The 23,807-nt window shown below is 38.5% G+C and overlaps 1 protein-coding gene across 1 annotated transcript; it reads right to left on the bottom strand.

Moving 5' to 3' along the window:
* Window positions 1–317: 317 nt before the first annotated feature.
* LOC107566854 (T-box transcription factor 5) lies at window positions 318–16,047 on the bottom strand. Its single transcript, XM_016252411.1, has 8 exons — window positions 15,904–16,047; window positions 15,054–15,148; window positions 13,724–13,843; window positions 12,787–12,934; window positions 10,201–10,353; window positions 4,313–4,404; window positions 2,882–3,111; window positions 318–1,145 (listed from the first exon to the last, which is right to left on the bottom strand). The coding sequence occupies exons 1-8, from the start codon at window positions 16,045–16,047 to the stop codon at window positions 559–561; spliced, it is 1,569 nt and encodes a 522-aa protein (XP_016107897.1). The 3' UTR covers window positions 318–558.
* Window positions 16,048–23,807: the final 7,760 nt, after the last annotated feature.

Here is a 23,807-nt window from a genome sequence, read left to right as displayed (position 1 = left end):
CGTTTTTTGACCCATGTATATATTTTTTACAAATATTTGTATGTATATATACTTGTATATAATTTATTTATAAATATTTTATATATAAATCTAACATATTTTTCATTAATATATATGTGTGTGTGTGTTTATATGTACATAATAAATATACACAGTACACACACATATAGTATGTAAACATAAACTTTTATTTTGAATGCGATTAATCGCGATTTAATCGTTTTGCATCCCTAGAAAAAAAAATTATAAAACTGAATTGGTTTCCTCAATTACTGTCACCTTCTTCTTTTTTTAATAAAAGGTTGGCATCCTTGTGCATTTGTCCTTGCATGAAAGGGGAAAAGTTCTTTGTCCCTGATATACAGTCAGCGTCATGCAAATATATGTCTCATGTTACTGTCCTGCTCAAACACTGAGACATTCATTGCTGCCTCAGCCAGCTGAACCGAACTGTTTACTGTTAAGTCGCCTACGCAGCAAACGCTCACAAGTTATAAATACGCAGGAAAGCGCCTCTCCTCCATGTTGGGGCCTCATACGCTGCTAAAGAGAATCCAGTTAGCTGCCCTCATTCCAGTCGGGCATGATGCTTACGCTGTGCACGGCGTGGTATTGGTGCGGAGACAGGGTGCGAGGTATACTGTGAGTGTACAAGTACTCGTTGCCCTGCAGGCCGGCAGTCGGCGACTGGATTCCCGCACTTGGACTGCATTGGCGGCCCAGTGACTGATGGGACATGGAACCCTGGTACATGGCATGAGTGTCTCCCAGCTGCGGTGAGGCGTGGCCCGCGACGCCGCTTAATCTGGACATGAGGGGTCCTGAGGTGAAGTGAGCTGAGAAGTGCTGGTAGGGCAGTCGCTCCATCTGCTGCATGGTGGTCACCGAGCAGCCGGCGTAAGGTGAGACGCCCGTCCAGGTGTTGCAGCTGATGTCTTCCAGGCTGGGCACAGGCTCGGTGGACTGCGACGCACTGGCGTACATGCATGCCTGCCGCTGACCAGACTCGGCCCTGTAGGGGGCGCCGCTGAGACCCAGAGACTGAGAGTAGCTCACGGGCCGATAGTAGTGATCGTCCTCGCTGGATGAGGTTTCCACGTAGGGCTTCTTGTACGAGTGCTCTCCCGCGTGACGGTCGTCGTCAACTGCGCATGGACAAAATGGGATGGAAATTAGGGTTGTGCCGATAGTATAATTTATCGACGATAGTCAGAGATATCGTCTGTGCCACTGATGATAGCAAGACAATTATTATTATCATCATCAGGCTAGTAATACAACCTAATTAATATTAGGGCTTAATTGTTCCATTTTATTTATCTTTCTGTGTTTTTACAGCATTGAGCGTTATAACCAATCACACACGATTCTGTTGAGCTTATGAACGCAATGGCCAATCAGAGGCGTTCAGATGAGTCATCGCTGAAGCACCGGAGTTTTGTTGTTCAATGTGCGCTCACTCATTGAAGTCTGTCTTACGAATTCTCTCATCATAAACAATAAAGAGATTTATTCATCATACAGTGTAGATAGCTTCGCTGATTATAACGGGAGTATTTTTAAACTCGCGCTAGACTGAAGTCAGTGATGATGTTAATGTAAATGTTCATTGCTCGTTTTCTGTAGCTGCTTTTTGAATAACTGAGGAAATGTAAGCCTTATGATTAGTAACTTACAACGTTTCTATTGAATTATGTTAAATACAGATTCAGTCATATTAAAACATTAGCCTGATTTTAGCCTTACGCTGGAGTTGGTTCACTTTCCGGCAATGAAACTTAGTAAATAAATAGTTAAATAAATTAGCAGGATAATATCGTGTATCGGCGATCTCACAGGCTGATGATAGGACGATATGACAATTGAGCATATCACCAAACACTAATGGAAATTAATTCAGCGCTGGTTTCCCAACCATATTCCAGGAGCCCCAGCATTTCACAGGTTGCACGTCTCCTTTTGGCACACTCATTTCAGGTTTTGGAGTCTCTACTGATGAGCTGATGGCCTGACTCAGGTGTGTTTGATTAAAAGGATAGTTCACCCAAAAATGAAAATTCTGTCATTAATTACTCACCCTCATGTCGTTCCAAACTCGTGAGACCTTCGTTCATCTTCGGAACACAAATTAAGATATTTTAGATTTAATCCGAGAGCTCTCCGACCCTCCATAGACAGCAACACAACTGAAATGATCGCAGACCCAGAAACGCAGTGAGGACATCGGTAAAATAGTCCATGTGACATCAGTGGCTCAACTGCTATTTTACGAAGCTAAGAGAATACTTTTTGTGCACAAAGAAAACAAAAACAACGACTTTATTCAACAATTCTTGTCCTCCGCATCACCGTAGGCGCCATTATCAAGAGTACCACGACACATGCACATTGCTTTCCTCTGCAACGCTCTACGTCAGCAGCATCACGAGCGCGTTGTTTACGTGTAGAGGTACTCCCAATAATGACGGAAGACGTGATTTTGAGGAGAATGGTTGAATAAAGTCATCAAAAATGCACAAAAAGTATTCTCGTAGCTTCATAAAATTATATTTAAAACCACTGATGTCACATGGACTATTTTACTGATGTCTTCACTGCGTTTCTGGGTCTGGGAATATTTCAGTTGCATTGCTGTCTATGGAGGGTCAGAGAGCTCTCGGATTTCATCGGAAATATCTTAATTTGTGTTTCCGAAGATATACAAAGGTCTTACGGGTTTGGAACGACATGAGGGTGAGTAATTAATGACAGAATTTTCATTTTTGGGTGAACTATCCCTTTAAGGAGACATGCAGGCTCCAGGAGCATGGTTGGGAACCACTTGAAATATCACAACCCTAAAACAATAACAGCTAAAATTGAAGTGACCAGATAGACCCACCTTTCCTCTTGATGCTGTGATAGTCTTGGCTGTGTTCGTGGGGCAGAGGATAAGAGCTCGACTGAGGCAGCAGATCCTGCGACGTGCTCGTGACCCCGTTCTCACAGGAGTACTGAGAGCTCATGCCGCTGGGAGTAGACAGACCTTGGACGTCACTGGAGAACGGACTCTGGCTGGTGCCGACCCGCTGACGTACGGTACTGCGAGGGACCACTGGATACTCCTTGGTGCTTTGAGAAACAGAAAGCACTTTGTGAGCCATTTCATGGCATGCATTTCCATGTTGTCTTTCAGTCAGGGATCTTGAAACCATCCCATTGGTAACTAACCACATCCACCATCGACGCGCAGCACTGCGTTAGAATAATCTCTTCACCATCTGTCTACGATGGGAGCTTTCCATGCCAATTAATCAGCAAAAGTTGCAAGAGGCACTTTGCATTAATTCCTATGCTATTTCTTTTGAACCACTGACCTGGTTTTCCGTTGGTCCGAGTTTAACTAAGACCAGACCTGCTTCGTCTCAGTGTTTGACAGTGGAGGACAGATAGGATATCAGGACCTTTGACTTCTACACAGCACCACGGAGGAGTTTCTTTTTTCCTCTCTGCATTTTTATGATGCATTACTCTTTGTTTTATAATGAGTATCGCGGCTTTCTTGCTTGTTTGCCACCTCGGACGAAAGCGTCTGCTGAATGCATAAAGTCATGTTAATAGCAGTGCCGTGTAACGGATTCAGTAGAAGAATCATGCAAGCTTTAGTTGGGTCTTAAAGTCTTTAGGTCATTATCTGGAAACTCGATAGAAGGCTCTCATGGGAGACATTAGTCAGTTCTTTCTTTGCTTGTTTAAAAAGTAACAACAGACAAAGTTAACCACGGCATGGAAATAGCATTGCCATTTTTTCCTAGCGTATCAAGAAGTCTGTCATTTTGGAGTGGACAACGCCTGTGTTGGCTGCTGTGGGCCCTCCGACCAGATTTTCTGCTTTGAAAATGTGTTTTTCCACACTCTATACAGCAGTCATCTGGAGAAAATAAGAACACGAGCCATGTGGTCTTTGCCTCCACTGGACCAACTATATCACAACTGCAGACAACTGTTCTGGATCTACACAGAGCTGAAAGAGAGATTGCCATGGTGGACGGTTTTCAAGAGGAACACTCGCATAACAAGTGTCCCCTCAGTCAAGAGCATCACTGGTTTGTGTCTGCTGTGAATGGATCAATACTGCCCTGTGTAGTTTAGTTTTAATCTGACTGGCCATCTGAAGATGCTGGTCAATTCTCCTGTCAATGTGAGCACATTTGGAGGTGCTATCTGTTAGACCTATATAAAGAGGGAGCTCCTAACCTGAGCTGATGGCTATAATTAACTCCACGCAAGCACTAGCTCATGTAAGTGTCACCCTTCGCAGATTTAGACTCACCTCTGCATTCTTGACATGCGATGCAGCTCCATATCGTCACTTCCACGAAAGCCCTTTGCGAAGGGATTGTTCTCGATCTTCAGTTGGGTGATCTGTAAAACAGCCAACACAGCAGTGTTACCTTGCTTGTACACGCTGTTTAAATACGGCTCTTTTTGTCATTTGAAACTATCAATGAGGTTCTCAACCTGAAAGTTCAAAAGGTGATTGGCTTTTGCCTCCTTTTTATTGTTTGCAGTAATGCCTTAAAGCAATAATGCCCAAGAAGCTTCATGGGGCTTATTGCTTTTATAAAACGGTTATTCCATATACATAGTTAGGCTTCACAAAATAAAACAGAGCAAATAAAGTGTAATGATATTAATAAAAACAGTATTCTTCCACCAAACAATGTAGCTCCTCAGAAACAGTTGTGGTTGCTACAAAGTGGTTGCCGAGCAACACACAAACATAAACAAAGGTGTGTGTTACTTTGTAGCGTCATTTACAACAGCTTCGAACGCGGCTCAGCCAATCAGAATCAAGCACCGGAACTCTCCGCTTTATAATCATGAATTTGCACTGACCACTGCATTGGTCGTTTCTGTTCAGTCTTGTCTTTGAAACCATATCTAATAGAATGTTTTATTGCACAATCTCTATAAAATGCATAATGAGCTGCCCTGTGTGTAAATTGAGAAATTGTCCTAGTGGTTTTCTGTGCTTGGCCAGCAGATGATGAAAAGATGAATCTCGATGAACCCAGGCTGTGGCTTGCTTGATGCTGCGCTAATGTAGAAAAACATCTGTCAGTTTGGATAAAGGCTGGTGTAGATGTTTGTCTTTACATAAACCGGAACAAAGTTTCCAATAATTCCACACAAGAAGCACAGAAAACAAATGTTAATATTGTCAGAGAGATCTACAGTAATATAAATATCAGAGGTCAACATAACATATTTTGCCTTTTGTAAATAGCCTTTGTGCATTTAAAAATACATTATTTTTGCCTTAACGATAATGTCTCTTTAGTTATTTATAATTACTTCTTATCATATTTTTTTTATCCCATTGATTGTTTAGGGGGTAAAATTATTATTAGTAGTAGTATTATTATATCTGATTTAATAGCTTACAAAATCTCTGAATCTGTTCAGTGTGTGTGTGTGTGTGAAAGACATTTAAAGCGGATGTTTTTATAAAAGAAAAAAATGAAACGGCGCACAAAAAAAATACTTTTCAAACTTTTGTGTCTAAGGTTAATCCCAAGTGCCACTGCCAAATTTACAAAAGCGATTTGGCAAGATGCTAGTATATCTGTACTGATAGACAGTAATGAGTTGGCAGACCTTTAATGAGACTCACTGTCTCTGCGAGGTTTATTTTTGGCTGTTGTGGTGTGTTTTCTAACAGGACCTGATCGTTGACACTACTTTGGCTCTCACTTGAGATGAGACCTTGTAAAAAATGGACATGTTGGGACTTGGGACGCACCTTTGAGCTCTGTGCACTGTGCGCTTGGCAGACTCCACACAAGTGTGTGTTTTGTACAGGCCCGGATTGGCTAATCGGTCTCGCGCTGACCTCCCTTCACCGTCCGCGTTCTGATGCAGTTTGGGCGAATGCAAACAACTTGTTGACCATGAGCCCAACATTCACTCTAGCTGAGGGAAGACGTCTTTCGTTGTAATGCAGTTAAATCGAGAGCGAGAGAAAAATACATTAAAAAATTAACTTCTAGCGTATTCTTGGACCTCTTTATTGAAGTAGGCTACAAATCCAAGCACCAGAAGCAGCCCACACTCTTAAGTTTTCTTTAATTGAAAAATATGCATTTTCATTCACTAAAAATGCTATATGGTTGCAATGACTTTTTAGTTCAAAACTTTAAATGCCATTGTTTAAAATGCTTTATTGACTGACGTTGCATAGACCTTCAGTTGTTACGCTTTCAAATTTCATGCCATTAGTAATTTAACAATTTAACAGGCCGATGACATTTTTTGCATGACATTAAAATTATTTTTAGAATAATTGTACATAAATAGGTTAAGCAAAACAATTGTGATTATTTCTGAGAACTATTTGACTGCATACAGCCTACATTATGGTGCAGTACAAATATTTGGAGCGTCCCTTATTCTGTCCCTTATTTTCTTAAAGAACAAACGCTTATTTTCTACAAGAATAAAAGAGAAAGAATCACAATTGTCCCTTATTTTCCATTTCGGAAGTTAATTGGCAACCATAATGATGACGTAGTTATCTTTTGACTCCCCTGACAGCGGCACCTTGCTCAAAAACAAAAAAGCTTCAGTTGTTAACAATTTAACAGGCCGATGACATTTTTTGTATGACATTAAAATTATTTTTAGAATAATTGTAAATAGTTTAAGCAAAACAATTGTGATTATTTCTGAGAACTATTTGACTGCATACAGCCTACATTATGGTGCAGTACAAATATTTGGAGCGTCCCTTATTCTGTCCCTTATTTTCTTAAAGAACAAACGCTTATTTTCTACAAGAATAAAAGAGAAAGAATCACAATTGTCCCTTATTTTCCATTTCTGAAGTTAATTGGCAACCATAATGATGACGTAAAAAAAAATTGAAAAATAAGTGGGCTTGTCTAAGGCATGAGACTTCAGGGCTGAAAATGAGCCCCACTCCGACCCTGGTTTTGTTTGTGACAATTTGATGTCCTTAATGTTTACCTTTTTACTGTGAAAGTGCAAAACTGAATTTTTTCAAAATATGTCAGTTTCTTATTTTCGAGGGTCGACCGAGAACTCTTTGGTTTTATCTCACTGCAGTTACCTTTTCGTCTTTATATGTATTCAGTTTATATCTCTTATTTTCGTATTTATATTCACTGTATTTCTATGTTTTTTCACTTCTTAATTTGATTGTGCAGGTTTACAGCATAGGCCTATATATTTAACAATTTAACAGGCCGATGACATTTTTTGCATGACATTAAAATTATTTTTAGAATAATTGTACATAAATAGGTTAAGCAAAACAATTGTGATTATTTCTGAGAACTATTTGACTGCATACAGCCTACATTATGGTGCAGTACAAATATTTGGAGCGTCCCTTATTCTGTCCCTTATTTTCTTAAAGAACAAACGCTTATTTTCTACAAGAATAAAAGAGAAAGAATCACAATTGTCCCTTATTTTCCATTTCGGAAGTTAATTGGCAACCATAATGATGACGTAGTTATCTTTTGACTCCCCTGACAGCGGCACCTTGCTCAAAAACAAAAAAGCTTCAGTTGTTGGAGATATGCGAGCAAAAAAAATAATAGATGAAAATGCATAATAGAAAGCGCAAAGGCGGCACTTAAAAAAATTGAAAAATAAGTGGGCTTGTCTAAGGCATGAGACTCCAGGGCTGAAAATGAGCCCCACTCCGACCCTGGTTTTGTTTGTGACAATTTGATGTCCTTAATGTTTACCTTTTTACTGTGAAAGTGCAAAACTGAAGTTTTTCAAAATATGTCAGTTTCTTATTTTCGAAGGTCGACCGAGAACTCTTTGGTTTTATCTCACTGCAGTTACCTTTTCGTCTTTATATGTATTCAGTTTATATCTCTTATTTTCGTATTTATATTCACTGTATTTCTATGTTTTTTCACTTCTTAATTTGATTGTGCAGGTTTACAGCATAGGCCTATATATACACACACACACATATATGAGGCAGAATACCATATGCTCTCGTACCTTTTAGCCTAAAATGTTGCTCGTGGTGGGATAAAGGTAAACCTACACATGATTATTCCCGTTTGCTGGTTTCTTTAGCTGCAAGCGTAAGGTCCAAAAGGTTATTCAAAATCAATTATTTTTAATGACATACAGGTGCTCATGCTTTTACCCTTTTTAGGTGCGTAAATTGCTTTCTTGAAATTGTATTTAAGCTTTTGTTGCATGTAGGCTATAGGTAAAATAATTGCTGGTTATAATTAAAAGTCACAAGTGGTGAAAATGTAAAAAAATAAAAGCAGTGTAAATAAATAATCGATATCATAATGCCCGTTAATTAAAACTAACATTTTTGTTTTTGTGTTTAAAGCAAGGGTGAAAAAACAAATCTACAACTTTGAAAAGCATCGATAAACCTTAATTATAAGAGCCGACAAATAATCCAGTCTGTGAGCGTCCCGGTGTTTAACTCGAATTAATACAGACAGACAAATTTAAAGTCTGCTAAATGCGTGTGTGTTTTCTCACATCGGTGAAATCATTTATTACACAAATCTGTTATCCAGAGGAGTAGTGTCCATCTTTATCATGTTCTTATTTGCAAATGTGAATTTGCGATTAAATGTCGGCTGCTCGCATTCAACTTCTGGGCTATTTGACTACAGCGCAAAACGAGTTTTTAACTGTATAAATGTTACATTAACAACTGCCATATAAAAGTGCAGCTAGTGTGACAAAAACACAGACATGCATCTGACAGTCTTTTAGAAGCCAGAAGTCAGAAAGAGCTTTATTGCCAAGTTTGCACATACAAGGAATTTCTTTTAGTGTCACACGCTTCCACCGATAATAAAAATAAGATGTTTTATGATAAGAAAATAAGATATTTTTTAAGCAAATAACGTAATTGTTTTTTAAGGACACGCTGTGGATATTGTTTAGGTGTACAGTCATTTATCTCTGTATTTAGTTATTTTTTCACTGCCTTATCATATTCAACCGTGCTTGGCGACCTAATAATGTCGAGTTAGAAATATATCGGTTGTAACTGGACTATAAACCAATAATCGAATTTCGAATGCATGAATGGAAATATTCTTAGAAGCTTAATAACAGCTGACCAAATAAATCATGATTAGTGCAACATTTCTTTATAGTGGCCATATACACATTTCGGACGTCTTTTATTCTTTTCTTCCTAAGTGAAATATGTAATGTAATAGTTGAAATAGTTACAATTAGCAACAATATTTTTGATAGGTGCACAAATCTCTTTTTTCGGCAATCAAGCTGATGTCGTGCAGAGTAATTGTATTGGAATCATTAAATCAACCAGGAATCATAAGTTAAGACGAATTTGTGTCACTTTCTTGAAGCAGACAATTCTATGCTAATTCTATAATTTCGTAGATTCACAAAATCGAATCTATTTTTTACGACATATTTATAATGTTAAAAATGACCACAACAGGATAACCTAAAACTCCCGTCTATATTTTATCCAGTCTAGCTGCTTACCTTGTGGTTTTGGTAAGACGTGACCCCAATGAACGCCGTTTCTGGGAACACGTGAGTGCAGAAAGCCGTGTTTTTGGATCCAAATCCGTTATTTTCATCTGCTTTTACGATGTGAATCCTGGGCTGATATTTATGCATGGAATTCAGGATAATCTGGAGAGAAAATAGAGCGCACACATGACCGACCATGTAAGCAAACCTCGTGTTCGCGTGCATATAACCAATAATCGAATTTCGAATGCATGAATGGAAATATTCTTAGAAGCTTAATAACAGCTGACCAAATAAATCATGATTAGTGCAACATTTCTTTATAGTGGCCATATACACATTTCGGACGTCTTTTATTCTTTTCTTCCTAAGTGAAATATGTAATGTAATAGTTGAAATAGTTACAATTAGCAACAATATTTTTGATAGGTGCACAAATCTCTTTTTTCGGCAATCAAGCTGATGTCGTGCAGAGTAATTGTATTGGAATCATTAAATCAACCAGGAATCATAAGTTAAGACGAATTTGTGTCACTTTCTTGAAGCAGACAATTCTATGCTAATTCTATAATTTCGTAGATTCACAAAATCGAATCTGTTTTTTACGACATATTTATAATGTTAAAAATGACCACAACAGGATAACCTAAAACTCCCGTCTATATTTTATCCAGTCTAGCTGCTTACCTTGTGGTTTTGGTAAGACGTGACTCCAATGAACGCCGTTTCTGGGAACACGTGAGTGCAGAAAGCCGTGTTTTTGGATCCAAATCCGTTATTTTCATCTGCTTTTACGATGTGAATCCTGGGCTGATATTTATGCATGGAATTCAGGATAATCTGGAGAGAAAATAGAGCGCACACATGACCGACCATGTAAGTAAACCTCGTGTTCGCGTGCATATTATTTAAATGATCTTTTTCGATTATAAATAATAATATACGTAAAGATATTTTATATAAAATGATGCTACCATGGTTAATTAGTGTGACTGCGAAGGAACCTCGCAAATAACTCATGAACTGTGTGTTTAAACGTTTTTCTTCTTGCTATCAGCTGCGTTTTTAAACACCTTTTTTTTCCTCCAATAATATCCACTCCCAGCAATGTCCCATTTTATCCGTTTCGCACTGTTTTGTCCATCTCTAAAGCCTCCTGCCCAGTGCTATTTACTGTTCAAACGAGACCTCACATAACATTCTGTACAGAAGATTTACACTAGTGCTGAAAAATGTCCATACCTAGTAGTTGTGCTGTTTTGCAGTGTGCACTTGTCTTAAGTATGGATTTGAAGAATATTACTCAAAAGACTTTTGTTCAAGTTCTCGTCGGCTCTGTGAGTTCTTTCTGTCTTCTGTGCGTGTATAATGTAGGCTTCTCTAAGTGGATTTTGTCTAAACTTTGCACACACACACATGCATTCCTATTTTCCATTTTCGTGTGTTTTCCCCTCACATGCATTTTCCAAACAACTGCAGCGTTTCTCCTTTGATCAGTGACATCGGTCCACTCCCTCCGAGCGGCTCTTGGCTCGACACAACACCGAGACTTGGAAAGCAGGGCTTGCTGTAAACTTTAAACATCGCTCTCAGTGCAGAATATTGCTTTTGCTCTGGATGGACAAGATGATTTTTTGTTAAAGGTAAAAAGCAAAATCCATTGCTTTAATATCTGTGATGTCGAAATAACATAATAATTGTGTAGGCCTGTCTGGATTAAACAAGAACTGCAACCGCACAGCTTTGGCGAAAAGCAGAGTGGGGCATATAAGAATATTTGGAGAACTGTATGGATATGAGAAAAGCTATTTTGTGGGACCACCCACTGCAGTGCAGCATTTGTCTGTTCTGGGTGCCCCGTTGCCCAATTTCTCCATTTGCCCCCACGCTGTATGATAGTCTTTAATGATAGTGAGCGATCACTGAGGGCCATGAATGTTGGCCCACTCTTTCATGTTGCCGACATCACAGGGACTCCGAAACCCTGCAGATTAACAGCCTTTGTATGCCTCTGTCCATCACTCATCACACTCTGTCATTAAATATAAACAGTTTGAAGCACAGTTATCCAAACTCCACCATTCTGACTCGGATATTTCTGCGAGAGGCAAAGAATGTGTATGCCTATTGAACGCTATAATGATCAAAGCCGAAGCTTTAGTTTGCTGCCATCTAAAAACATCTTCAACTTGGAAAAGTCAAACTGTGTTCTTATGCACCGTGTGTATGCTCGGTAAGTTATCCACTTGGGAATTATTGCGAGCTTCGGTCTCAGACATCTTTATCTCATCATCAGAGTCTAATTAAGACTGAGTTTGGAACTATTGGCTGGTCTTATGCATTTCCTAACAAGTTCCAGCTTATTGCATGTTCAGCCCTACATGTTTCTGAGACTAGTAATTATAAATAGGTCTGAAATTATTTCAACCACCTGGAACAACAAACCGATAGACTGTTATTTTGGTCGAGAAGCCGTACTTCATTTATAAATCCCAGAGCGCTCTTTCAGCACAAAAGGGGGTACGCCAGGAACCACTGCATCCAATCAAAAATGCATTCTGGCCAGAAATTTACAACTCGGCTCACATTCCAGCCGGGCTCTGATTTCATTCTACCAGCTGAGGTTTGGCAAGAAAACAAGCCCGATCGACTTCAACCTTGTGATCAGAACTAAACGGCAAACTGCTTGCAGTCACGGCTCTGCAGATTAGGCATCTAAACTCATTTTCTAATCTCACACCGAAGGTGATCTGGCTTGTCCAGAAATCGGAGAAATGTTGAACCGAGAGACCTTTGAATTGAGGCTCGGGCTGGTTTTTCTTAATAGCAGAAACCTCATGAGTTGACTGTGCATGCATTAGTGCATAAGTGGATGCTACGCATATTAAAATAATATAAAAATGAAATTTCTTCAAACCCATATCAGTTTACAGAGTACATTTATAATCTGAATTTAGTGTTTCCACATCTGAGGCTGACTGCTGGTGCTTCTGTTGTCACAATTATCATTACCGGATTTAAGATGTGTTTTGGTTGTTACACTGTTCTGGCGTTTGTCAGCAGCACCTCTTCAGGGGTGGATTTCCTGATCTAGAGCCTAGATACAACACTACCTGATCAGATCTGCATGTGTGACCCCTTAAACACTCAAATCCTCTTTCTCTGCTGTGCTTATTTCAAACAGCTACAATCCAACATGTGATGATTTTGTCAGTAATGCATTTGTTTATTCAGTCAAAACATTTCAAAGCAAATACATGGAACTGTACTCACATGTCCGAACGGATCAAGGTGGTTGTTGGTTAATTTCAGCTTCTGGAAAGACACCAGTTGCCGCATCCAATGCGCGCCAGTGGCTGGAGAATCCGGATGGACGTACAGCCTTCCCGGCATCGCAGGCTCTGCTTTCCCCGTCATAGACCTGAGCCGAGTGCAAAATAAAGACAGACGTTATTTTAACATACATTTGCTTCATTTTAAATACACATTGATTTCCCTCAGCACTGTAGTGTTTTATACTTGAAATATTTTGGATTACTTTTAAATTAGTTTCCTTTCCTGCGATCACTGATATTGTTGCTCTCTGCTGTATCGACTAGAAAACTCACCCTACCATGTTTAAGATTCTGTTTATTTGTTCATGCATGCACTATAACAAGGATAATTTCATTAAAACTCAGAAGATAATGTTTTGTTCCCTCAACATGTTTCTTTTATTGCAATCGAAATGTGATCCAGCCTGCTACCTCCCATTTATCATGCATCAATGCCTTGTGCATTGTACATAATGTCTTTCAAAGAACAGTGTATTTGGTTAATGGCTAAGATGATGGTTGATCAAGAGGGCCATTAGTTCCAGAGCTTGCACTGGACGGGTAATTATCAGGGATATTGGCTTGTGGACATCCTCCCTCAATAACCTCAACAATTTAAAACCACTGACCCTGAAAAAGGAGTATAAAACCAATTCGCAGTGTGTTCTGTGCAGCAGCAGATGGAACTGTGTGTAAAGCAATGCGAAGGCTATATTTTCTCATACTTTATTGTATACATTTTAAAGCTGAAATAGGTCTGTGTCCCTCAGCACTGAAACTAAATAATGACAATACATGAGTCTTACTTAAATATGAATATGTGTGGCACCACCAAATAAATAATAACCTGCATCCGTAACTTTAACTCTTAATAAAACAATTGATGACTCACGGACCATTTGTTATCGGCGAATTTATAGCGGTGGTCGTCCGCTGGCACGACATCCATCAGCAGAATGTATTTGGTTTTTGGGTTCAACCCGGTGACCTTCACTTTGAAGCTTGGGAACATCCGCCTGTGGAACAAAAACAATTATATATTGAGTGAATAAAAGTATGAATGTGTGCATAAATGTGAGTATAGACGATGAAAGTGATTTTGCATTCACTGGGTCTGGGTCAGCTAAGCGTTTCATATTTGAATGCGTTCACTTTAAGAAATGCACGTATTTAAGTACACAAATAAAACTGTTTACGATTTTGTCAAGAGTTAAAAGACGAAAACTGCAAGCCAATTTGCTATCATGCATACAGAACCATTGAGACCTTTATAACATTAAACATCAACTTAATTTCCAGCGACGATCTCGATATTTATCGATATTTTCATTCTCTCGCGCTGATCATAATGTTAAGCAACAGCGAAGTCGCAGTAAGGAGTTCATGCACACTGATTTATTGTTTTCTTTTTTCGCATCTGATTCCTGAGAGGCCCTCTGCTGTTTTCAAAGAAGCAGTCATTGCTGAAATACTAACTTCAATGTTCAATATGTATTTTAAAACACTTCTCCGCTAATAGAGAAGAATGACTGCCGCAGCTCTGGCCTTAACCACCATAGTATTGTTTTAAACAATTAGTAACATTAAAACAGATTAACAATCCCCGCTCATTCTACATAGTCAATGTTATTAGTATGCAATGGTAACATTTTAAACAATCGCTCTTAAAGTTTTAAAGTGAGATCTAAGTTCGGTGTACATCCGTAACACTATTGGAAAAATCTGCATCAAGAATCCAAATGATTAATATTTTATAACAATTCGAATAAAAATTAAATCAATGCTTTACTGGAATTAGCCAACTGCTAACACTGCAAAATCAACATTTTTATACGCATTCATAATAAAAATAAATAATGCAAAGTATAAATAATAGCCTACGTATATAATAAATAGTGCAAAGATAAAAAGGTTATATGTTTAAATGTTATGTCTATAGCCCCAAGCAAACCACAGTGTGCAGTTAAAGATCAAAATGAAGAAATTATAATACAATCTAACTTTTTATGTGCATTGCAGTGGGAGGATATATAAATTAATAGGCTCATATAATGAATAGTGTACAGTAAGTACTATATTATGCATTTATTATAATAGGCTAATTAGTACTATAACGATTACAATGAAAGATTCGTAATTGCGCATTATTTTTATTTTTATATCGGTTCTCCGAAAACTACAGATGCAATGCATTTTCAAAACATTTGTAAACATTTGTTGTCTTACCTCCCGGCTTTGGTGATGATCATTTCAGTTCCCACTTCGTGAAACTTCGTCCACAACTCTCGCTCGTGCAAGTAAACCTTTATCCCCTCCATTCCCTTTTAAAAAGACAGATGCAGAGAGTGAACGTAACGAATGCAGAATGCGCTGCAGTTTCTCAAACGTTAAAAACGGCGGCGTCGCTCCCCAGAATTACATCAAAATGCATATAGAGGAGAGAAAAAAAGCTGTTCGGCTTTAAGAATAGAATAGGTTATATAAATCATGCTGGCCTAGAGTAAATCACTGTAAACGCTGACTTATTTTTTAATAAACTGCAAGATTAGGTTAGTAGAATTATGCTACACACACGCATGTTAATTGCACTTAATTTGGAATCTTGAGTAAACTAACTCACAACACAATTGTCACAAAACTCACAAAACACTCGTGTAGCCTCTGTAAGTTTTTGTAAGTTTTGCTTTTGCGGCCCTCTGAACAGCAGTAATAAGTGATGAAAGTACCGCACAGCTTTATTCATTTTCTTATGTCAGCGGTTGATGAACAACTGGCGCATCTCTTACACTTTACTCAGCTGTCTAAATGCAGACATTCCATAGACTTGTATTGTTTTTATATACAGCTAGGCATAAATACTATAATGCACCCAACACTAAGTGAATGTGAATATAATGACTATATTTTAAAAACGTTTTACAAATCCCCAATAGGAGGTTTTGTAAAAATGTGGCTCATTTCTAGGGGCAGATTTGCAACTAAAATGTTTGGTTAAGTAAGCACACACATACACACACACACACACACACACACACAGTGACACAAACAGCAGAATGGTTAAGACAGTAGTTGTTACCTGTTGAATGTAGGTTGTCTGTGAAGACGGGGATTTGCTAACGGCTCCATTCTGCTTGTCTGATTTACCATCGCTTTGTAAATCTTTTGAATCGGTGTCACTGGGAGAGTTTTGGAGCCGAAAGGTGTCTTCGCTGTCTGCCATGTCAGAGGGGCTGTGAACTACTGCAACCGCGAGGCCTAAATGACAGAAGAAGAAACACAATCGAATCACTTTTTTCTTTTAAACAAGCATCTCTGTTGTTCAGTTCCCTTCAGACTATCTTGCACCACTTTAATAAGTTCATGCCTTTGATTATAACGATAAATTCGTATCCTAACTCTAACCCTTTTGTGATGACTTTAAACAACAAACGAAATAAACTTCGAAAAAAAAAAAACGACGATATTAATCAAAAGCGCTACAAAAATATCCGCTGATTTCGAAACATTCTTCATTAAAACACTTGGATGGTCCCGCAAAAACAGCGAGGTGCAGTATTTATAATTTTGAAAATGTCTGCTCGCATAAATTATCCAGGTCAAGGCAACTTTCTTTGAACGCAAACACATGCATTGCATATGCACATTAATAATGCTTATGCATACACGTATAGCTATTTCAATGATCATTCTTTTGCTTCACGCGTCTATGATATTATATTACATATTCCAAGTCTGGGATATAATCATCGCACGGGCCTCTATTAGAACTTTCTTTGGATGTCAGAAGAACTCAGCCATGCACATAATCCAAGCTCAACTGCTTGATGAAAATATTCCGCAATGTTACTACAATTGCAACTACAATAGACCATGCACTCTATGTCTCACAGATATCGCATGCAGTTATAGTTTGCACATCTGTATTCCTGCATGCTGTAGGAAATCAAAAGCGTGTCTGTATCGATGGCCTATAGTGCAACAACTCTAAATGAATCAGACTCGAAGAAACTGACATTACCTTGAATTCCGATGCAAGAGAGAGTTGTACAAATCCCTGAAACGGTGCAAAGCGCTCGTATCACTTCCAAACACGGTCGGTTCGATAGCGAACTTCCCTTTGAATGTCAAATATATTCCAAGCGTGCAGCTCACGAGATTCTGCTCTGTGAACCCATGGATTCCCTCTATGTCCTCGCGGAGGCAAGAATCCTCATGCAGCAAGCGTCCATGTGAGGATATCGATTAAAAAAGCGACTCTTTCTTCATGCGGTAGCGTTGGGTGTGCACTGATTGCAGTTCAGAGCACGGCAGCCCGTATTACACACACACACACACACACACACACAGTGACACAAACAGCAGAATGGTTAAGACAGTAGTTGTTACCTGTTGAATGTAGGTTGTCTGTGAAGACGGGGATTTGCTAACGGCTCCATTCTGCTTGTCTGATTTACCATCGCTTTGTAAATCTTTTGAATCGGTGTCACTGGGAGAGTTTTGGAGCCGAAAGGTGTCTTCGCTGTCTGCCATGTCAGAGGGGCTGTGAACTACTGCAACCGCGAGGCCTAAATGACAGAAGAAGAAACACAATCGAATCACTTTTTTCTTTTAAACAAGCATCTCTGTTGTTCAGTTCCCTTCAGACTATCTTGCACCACTTTAATAAGTTCATGCCTTTGATTATAACGATAAATTCGTATCCTAACTCTAACCCTTTTGTGATGACTTTAAACAACAAACGAAATAAACTTCGAAAAAAAAAAACGACGATATTAATCAAAAGCGCTACAAAAATATCCGCTGATTTCGAAACATTCTTCATTAAAACACTTGGATGGTCCCGCAAAAACAGCGAGGTGCAGTATTTATAATTTTGAAAATGTCTGCTCGCATAAATTATCCAGGTCAAGGCAACTTTCTTTGAACGCAAACACATGCATTGCATATGCACATTAATAATGCTTATGCATACACGTATAGCTATTTCAATGATCATTCTTTTGCTTCACGCGTCTATGATATTATATTACATATTCCAAGTCTGGGATATAATCATCGCACGGGCCTCTATTAGAACTTTCTTTGGATGTCAGAAGAACTCAGCCATGCACATAATCCAAGCTCAACTGCTTGATGAAAATATTCCGCAATGTTACTACAATTGCAACTACAATAGACCATGCACTCTATGTCTCACAGATATCGCATGCAGTTATAGTTTGCACATCTGTATTCCTGCATGCTGTAGGAAATCAAAAGCGTGTCTGTATCGATGGCCTATAGTGCAACAACTCTAAATGAATCAGACTCGAAGAAACTGACATTACCTTGAATTCCGATGCAAGAGAGAGTTGTACAAATCCCTGAAACGGTGCAAAGCGCTCGTATCACTTCCAAACACGGTCGGTTCGATAGCGAACTTCCCTTTGAATGTCAAATATATTCCAAGCGTGCAGCTCACGAGATTCTGCTCTGTGAACCCATGGATTCCCTCTATGTCCTCGCGGAGGCAAGAATCCTCATGCAGCAAGCGTCCATGTGAGGATATCGATTAAAAAAGCGACTCTTTCTTCATGCGGTAGCGTTGGGTGTGCACTGATTGCAGTTCAGAGCACGGCAGCCCGTATTCTTCCCTTTACTAGTAGGTTCTGTATAGTGTTCCTCGAGAAAAGAAGCAGGTCACCTCCTCCCTCGCTCTCTTCTGTTTCTCTAATGGTCAAACCCCATGCGTTACGCTGGAAAACGGAAGCTCTGGGACTAACCACGTAGGTAGTTTATGAGTCGGCTGCTATGTGGACACAATATCGGTCCACCCACAGCCCCCCACCCTTCAGATCTCTGTATTATTGAATGAGGAGACATTTTAAACGCGCATATAGCCTACAACACGTGCGCATCTCGTCTCGTTGTACCATACACAACTGATGCGCTCCATGCATTTGATTGTAAATCTGCATCTAGTTCTCGTCAAATCAGGTTTAAGCAGTGTGCATTATAAAATAAAATGTCTTAAATTAAAAATGAAATACAGAGAAGATTGTGATAGCCTACGTATATGAAAGATTTGGTCTCCATTAGTTAACGATGAGATGAAACCTAAAAGAGACACGTGGATTTCATTTAATAGGACGCTTGAAATGAAAAGTTTGAGTCACATCATGTGTGTCTTTGGTTTGTGTGGCTTGCGGCCTGCAAAGCGTTAGATTCAGAAGTCGCTGCCAGCTGCGTCCAAACAACGTCAACGCGTTCATTAAATATTTTACACATGCATGATTCTTCGGCTGTTTCTTCAAAATATGCTGGATTTTAGCGCTGAAGGCAAACACGCGTCCGCCAATGCACCTGAAGATAACCGTGTTGTGGTTGTCTGTCCTGGAGGTTATGGAAAAGTTTGGTTACACTTTATTTTAAGGTGTCCATACATTTCAGTACTGAGACGGCTCACTAGAAGATCGATATATAGCCTATTACAGGAGACAAACAGTGAAGACCTGATTTGAATCCAAGCCTGTATGTTGCTGTAGTGCTGTGGGGTCAGAACGGCTGATGTAACATGCTGCCACCAACTGTGTGCATTTCTGAGCTTTTCCTTTCATTTCACAAAACCTGGAAACATGGGAAAACGCATCTTAATTTCATCTCACATATTACATCCTTATATTATTTACACATAAATACACGGACATACAAACAACACAACAGAAAGCATATTCAACAACAACAATAACAAGACTTTATTCAGGCACTATATTTGCTTGCTCCATGGATTCTTTTTAGTGTATGCATACATTATTGTTTAGAATCGTGTTTGCATAGGAATGGATGAACTTTCGCTCATTATCTTCAACGAGCTGGAAAAATGCCACGTGGAGAAGCATTCACCTTTAAAATTGCATTGGTATTGTTTGCTGAACTTGATATAGTTTTCCATAGTGAATGTTTAGTTATGTTTAATGTGTGATCAGAAATATTAGATTATTTTCCATGCCAAGCCTTGGCTATTTGTGTTCATGTATTTCTCATGTAAGAGTTGTGTTTGGTTGATTACGGTTGCTCGGTGTAATATGCTGCCCTCTGCTGGCTGTGGTGGCTTGTCACATTATTTGGTCTGAACAAGAAGCAAAACTCGCTCAAGTCCAATTTCACAAGCATCCACAGATAACCAAATAAAACAGCGGAAGACGTGAACACACATAAATATGTTTTAGTAGTAGTGTGTCTGATGCTTGCAACCAAATCAACAGCAATGACATTAAATGGCTTGGAATTGTGAATCTCAATCTTAATGGGCACAAAGATCTTGTGCTTGGACGTACACTGTGTAACTTCTTAAAACCAACAAAATGTCAAACCATGTCTTTACTTCACCCAAATACATTTTAATAAACCTGTCAGCTTGCATTTGGGCAAATAAAAACATGGTTGGGAAGATTTTATTTTGCGCTCTTTCGTGAAAATAATAATTTATATCGCAGTGTAGTCCAATTTTTTCCCCCAGACATGAAAACATCCAGATAATGTGTTATTAGTAACCTTTGAAATAATCAATAATTATTTTCGAATTTAGTTTTTTTAAATGTGTGAAAAATTATGTTTTCTGGTTGGTCACAACTGTGACCGGTGTGTGGGATAATGTAAAGGTAAAGGGCCACTTATTCACCAGCTTTCTTTGTGCTATCTTAAGAGATGGTCATTTCTGTCAAGGGGTTTAAAGTATATATTAAAGTGCTGATTTATGGCCATTTTCATGGGTGTGTTGAATATGACGCTGGGGGTTTATAATAATACAAAGTGTAAAGCAGTTTGCAAAGTCTTGGTGAGTTTTCTTGAATTATTAATCTCACAACAAAACGCGGTTTGGAAGATGCATTCATGATGTACTCTCTCATTACATACACATTTTAAACAGAAAAAGTTACATAGTGCTGCTTTAATTACAGTTGCCCCTGATTAACTGTAATTTAATTGTAATATGTTCTATAAAAAAATATCTTCAGTTGCATCAATAAAGCACAGTGTCTCTTACGTGCAATGGATGGAGAGAGTGACTTGTGTAATAGGCCTGTTCTGTAGTCTGTCTGCAGAATGTAGAGCATTGTTTTAAAAGCAATTTTGACCGAAACATTTTGTATTCTCAGATTTAATGTGCAGAGCCTTTGCAATAATCCAAATGCATTCATACGGTTTAGTGGCCTTTGTCTCATTAAACAAACTAAAAGTCATGCAGTGGTGTGTCTCTAGAGTGTCACATCTGTCTTCATTGGCAAACGTTTTGTCAGGTTGGTCTGGTTTTGGAGAGGAGACCAGCTAAGACCAGTGAAGGATCTGGCTTTATGTTTAGTTTTTCTCCAGCATGGATCTACTTCTTTGCTGTTTTGCTGCTGCTTTGTTCTACGCTGTAATAAATAAGATTGCATAACTGTACAATTGCATATAATGTAAAATTTTAATCATTTACTGATTACAGTTTTTTTTACTGTAACCTTTTACAGTATTTTTTCTGTAACAATTACAACTTTTTACCGCATAGTAGTCTTCACTACGAACCGATTTAGATAAAACTGTGTACTGAGTAAACAAATCTGAGCTGTGCAATGAAAAACATAAAAACTGGTAAATGTCTCCATCCTGTGGAGTGACAAAGTATCGCACTTTCTTTATCATTTATGTCAGACGTTTGGATACGATTGTCGCATTTCTCCCCCTAGTGGCAGTCACAGAAACTTCAAATTGGTTGTGAAGCAACTGTTGCCCTCGGCTTTATTTGACATTTTGATTTAAATTAATATAATGAATGCATTGATATATCCACACAAAACAAATGACCCCCAAAATACAAACCTAGTAGGTATTATAGGACTATAAAATAAGTATTTCAGTCATAATTATTCTAAACCGCAATTTTACAAAATAATGTTGAAGTAGAAAAATACTGGTGATTCTAACCTCAGGCTCGTAGTTTGGATTAGAATACATCACATCTGGTGCATGATGCATGCAGTCTAGCTGCAGAAGTTTAATTATTTTAATGCATCCAAAGCTTAAATCGGATCTGAAATGTGTGCATATGTATATGATCAGAACTCCATGCACTACTGCTGAAACCCTGCTGGAAAAAAAACAAAAAACAACAACAACAATAGACACTATCGCAAAATTTGCAATGGTTTTACTGGTTATAATGTGACTTGTACTGGTTTTAATGGACCCTGTGGGTCTCTGGTAATTGGTCGCCTTCTATTGGTGGCTTGTTAAAACCACTAAATCCTAACGGAATATGTCCCAAAACACACTACAGAAAACCATTTTTAATGGTTAGAAGTGGATGGTTTGTAATGATATTTGTATTGGAAACCATTAGAATTTCTGTAATGGGTTCTATTGTTTTTTTCAGCAGGGAAGTGTGGACTCAGAGGAAGACAGCGAGGGTTTAGGATGCGATTTGGGACAGGACCCCAGTTTTCTGCAGAGATCAGGTCAAACCCTAATCAAACACACCGGACCCGACTAATAAAAGTCTTCAGGAGGATCGCTTGAAGAATCATAGGCAGGTGTGTTGAAGCAGGTTGAAATCATCTTCTCCAGCAGCAAGGATGAGTTCACTAACTAGCAGTCAGTATCTGCTTTTTTCATCCCCCATATTTGTAACAAATAGTATGTAATGCATATTTAATTCTAAAGTGAAGAACATTGTAACCAACTAGTAACGACTCAAATATTTCCAAACCATTCAGAATGAATTATTTGGAACCGTGTACTGAAGTGAAAAGCTTGCTGACTAATTATAGTAATGACTGAGGTTAATTTGACTGGATTTTATTGGTGTGATCACTGCAAAAAATAGTTTCTTCCTTAGTATTTTTGTCTTGTTTTTTAGTTTAAATATCTAAAAATTCTTGAATCAGGATGCATTTACTTGACAAGTAAAATTACTTAAGATATTTAAAAAATATCTGCCAGTGGGGTAAGAAAAATAATCTTAATTCAAAGACTAAACAAGATTATTTTTCTTACCCCATTGGCAGATCTTTTTGCTTGTTTTAAGCAAAAACTAACAACATTTTTTCAGAAAACAAGACATAATATCTTAAGTCATTTTACTTGTCAAGTAAATGCATCCTGATTCAAGAACTAGTAGACATTTACACTCGAAAACAAGACAAAAATGCTAAGGAAGAACATAATTGTTTGCAGTGATTAGTAATTCTCAGAGAAAAGTGTCAGCTACTGATGCAGTGCCGAGTGCACCCACTGAATATGAGTCCTGTTAACTGAGATTACAATAAAAGTTAAGTGATTAAAAAATATAATAACCTTACAAACCGTTCACAGCTGGCCCAATGATATATCAGTCATGTACAGTAGTGAAGGCAACCTAGTAACCAGGGGCCTCATTTATTAAATGTTGAATAGAAACCTTCCTACATTTGATCTTACGATTATTTCTCAAATGTGCATTCGTGTGACTCAGAAAGCGAATGTGCGTACACCTCTCTTCCAGATGTGGTTCTCTCTGAAGTGTGTACATTCCCCTAGAAGGTTCTTTACCACATCCAAGGGCGTTTTTATGAATCTGAACTTTGGCGGGGATTTGAACTAACACACACTGTAAGACCAAATCTGTGTGTACGCATGTTTGGTGTTGGGACTCTGTTCCTCCTCTGAGGAGCAAGAATTGAACAATTGTGTGTAAGGAGAAACTGTTATTGTGAACAGAAGGGGGCGCTGCTTGACCAGAAGTGACGAATCGTAGTAGATTATTTGAGGGTACAATGGCCAATGACAAACCAGGATCAGCCCAATGAAATAAAGTCAGATGTGTTTGATGAGACCATCATATTCAGGTTTCTGACATGGAAACCAAGCACATTTTCTAGTTCAGTGGTCAAAATATCACTGAAATCACACTCTAAGGGATTGATTTACGTCCTAAAACATTGCACATTTTTACCAGTTTTATAGAACAGCTGAATTTGAATT

The sequence above is a fragment of the Sinocyclocheilus grahami genome, unplaced genomic scaffold (assembly GCF_001515645.1).
Source record: "Sinocyclocheilus grahami isolate Dianchi unplaced genomic scaffold, SAMN03320097.WGS_v1.1 scaffold1106.1, whole genome shotgun sequence".
Classification (NCBI taxonomy): Eukaryota; Metazoa; Chordata; class Actinopteri; order Cypriniformes; family Cyprinidae; genus Sinocyclocheilus; species Sinocyclocheilus grahami.
Note: the sequence above shows the minus strand (reverse complement) of the source record. Positions and strands in the feature narration are given on the sequence as shown.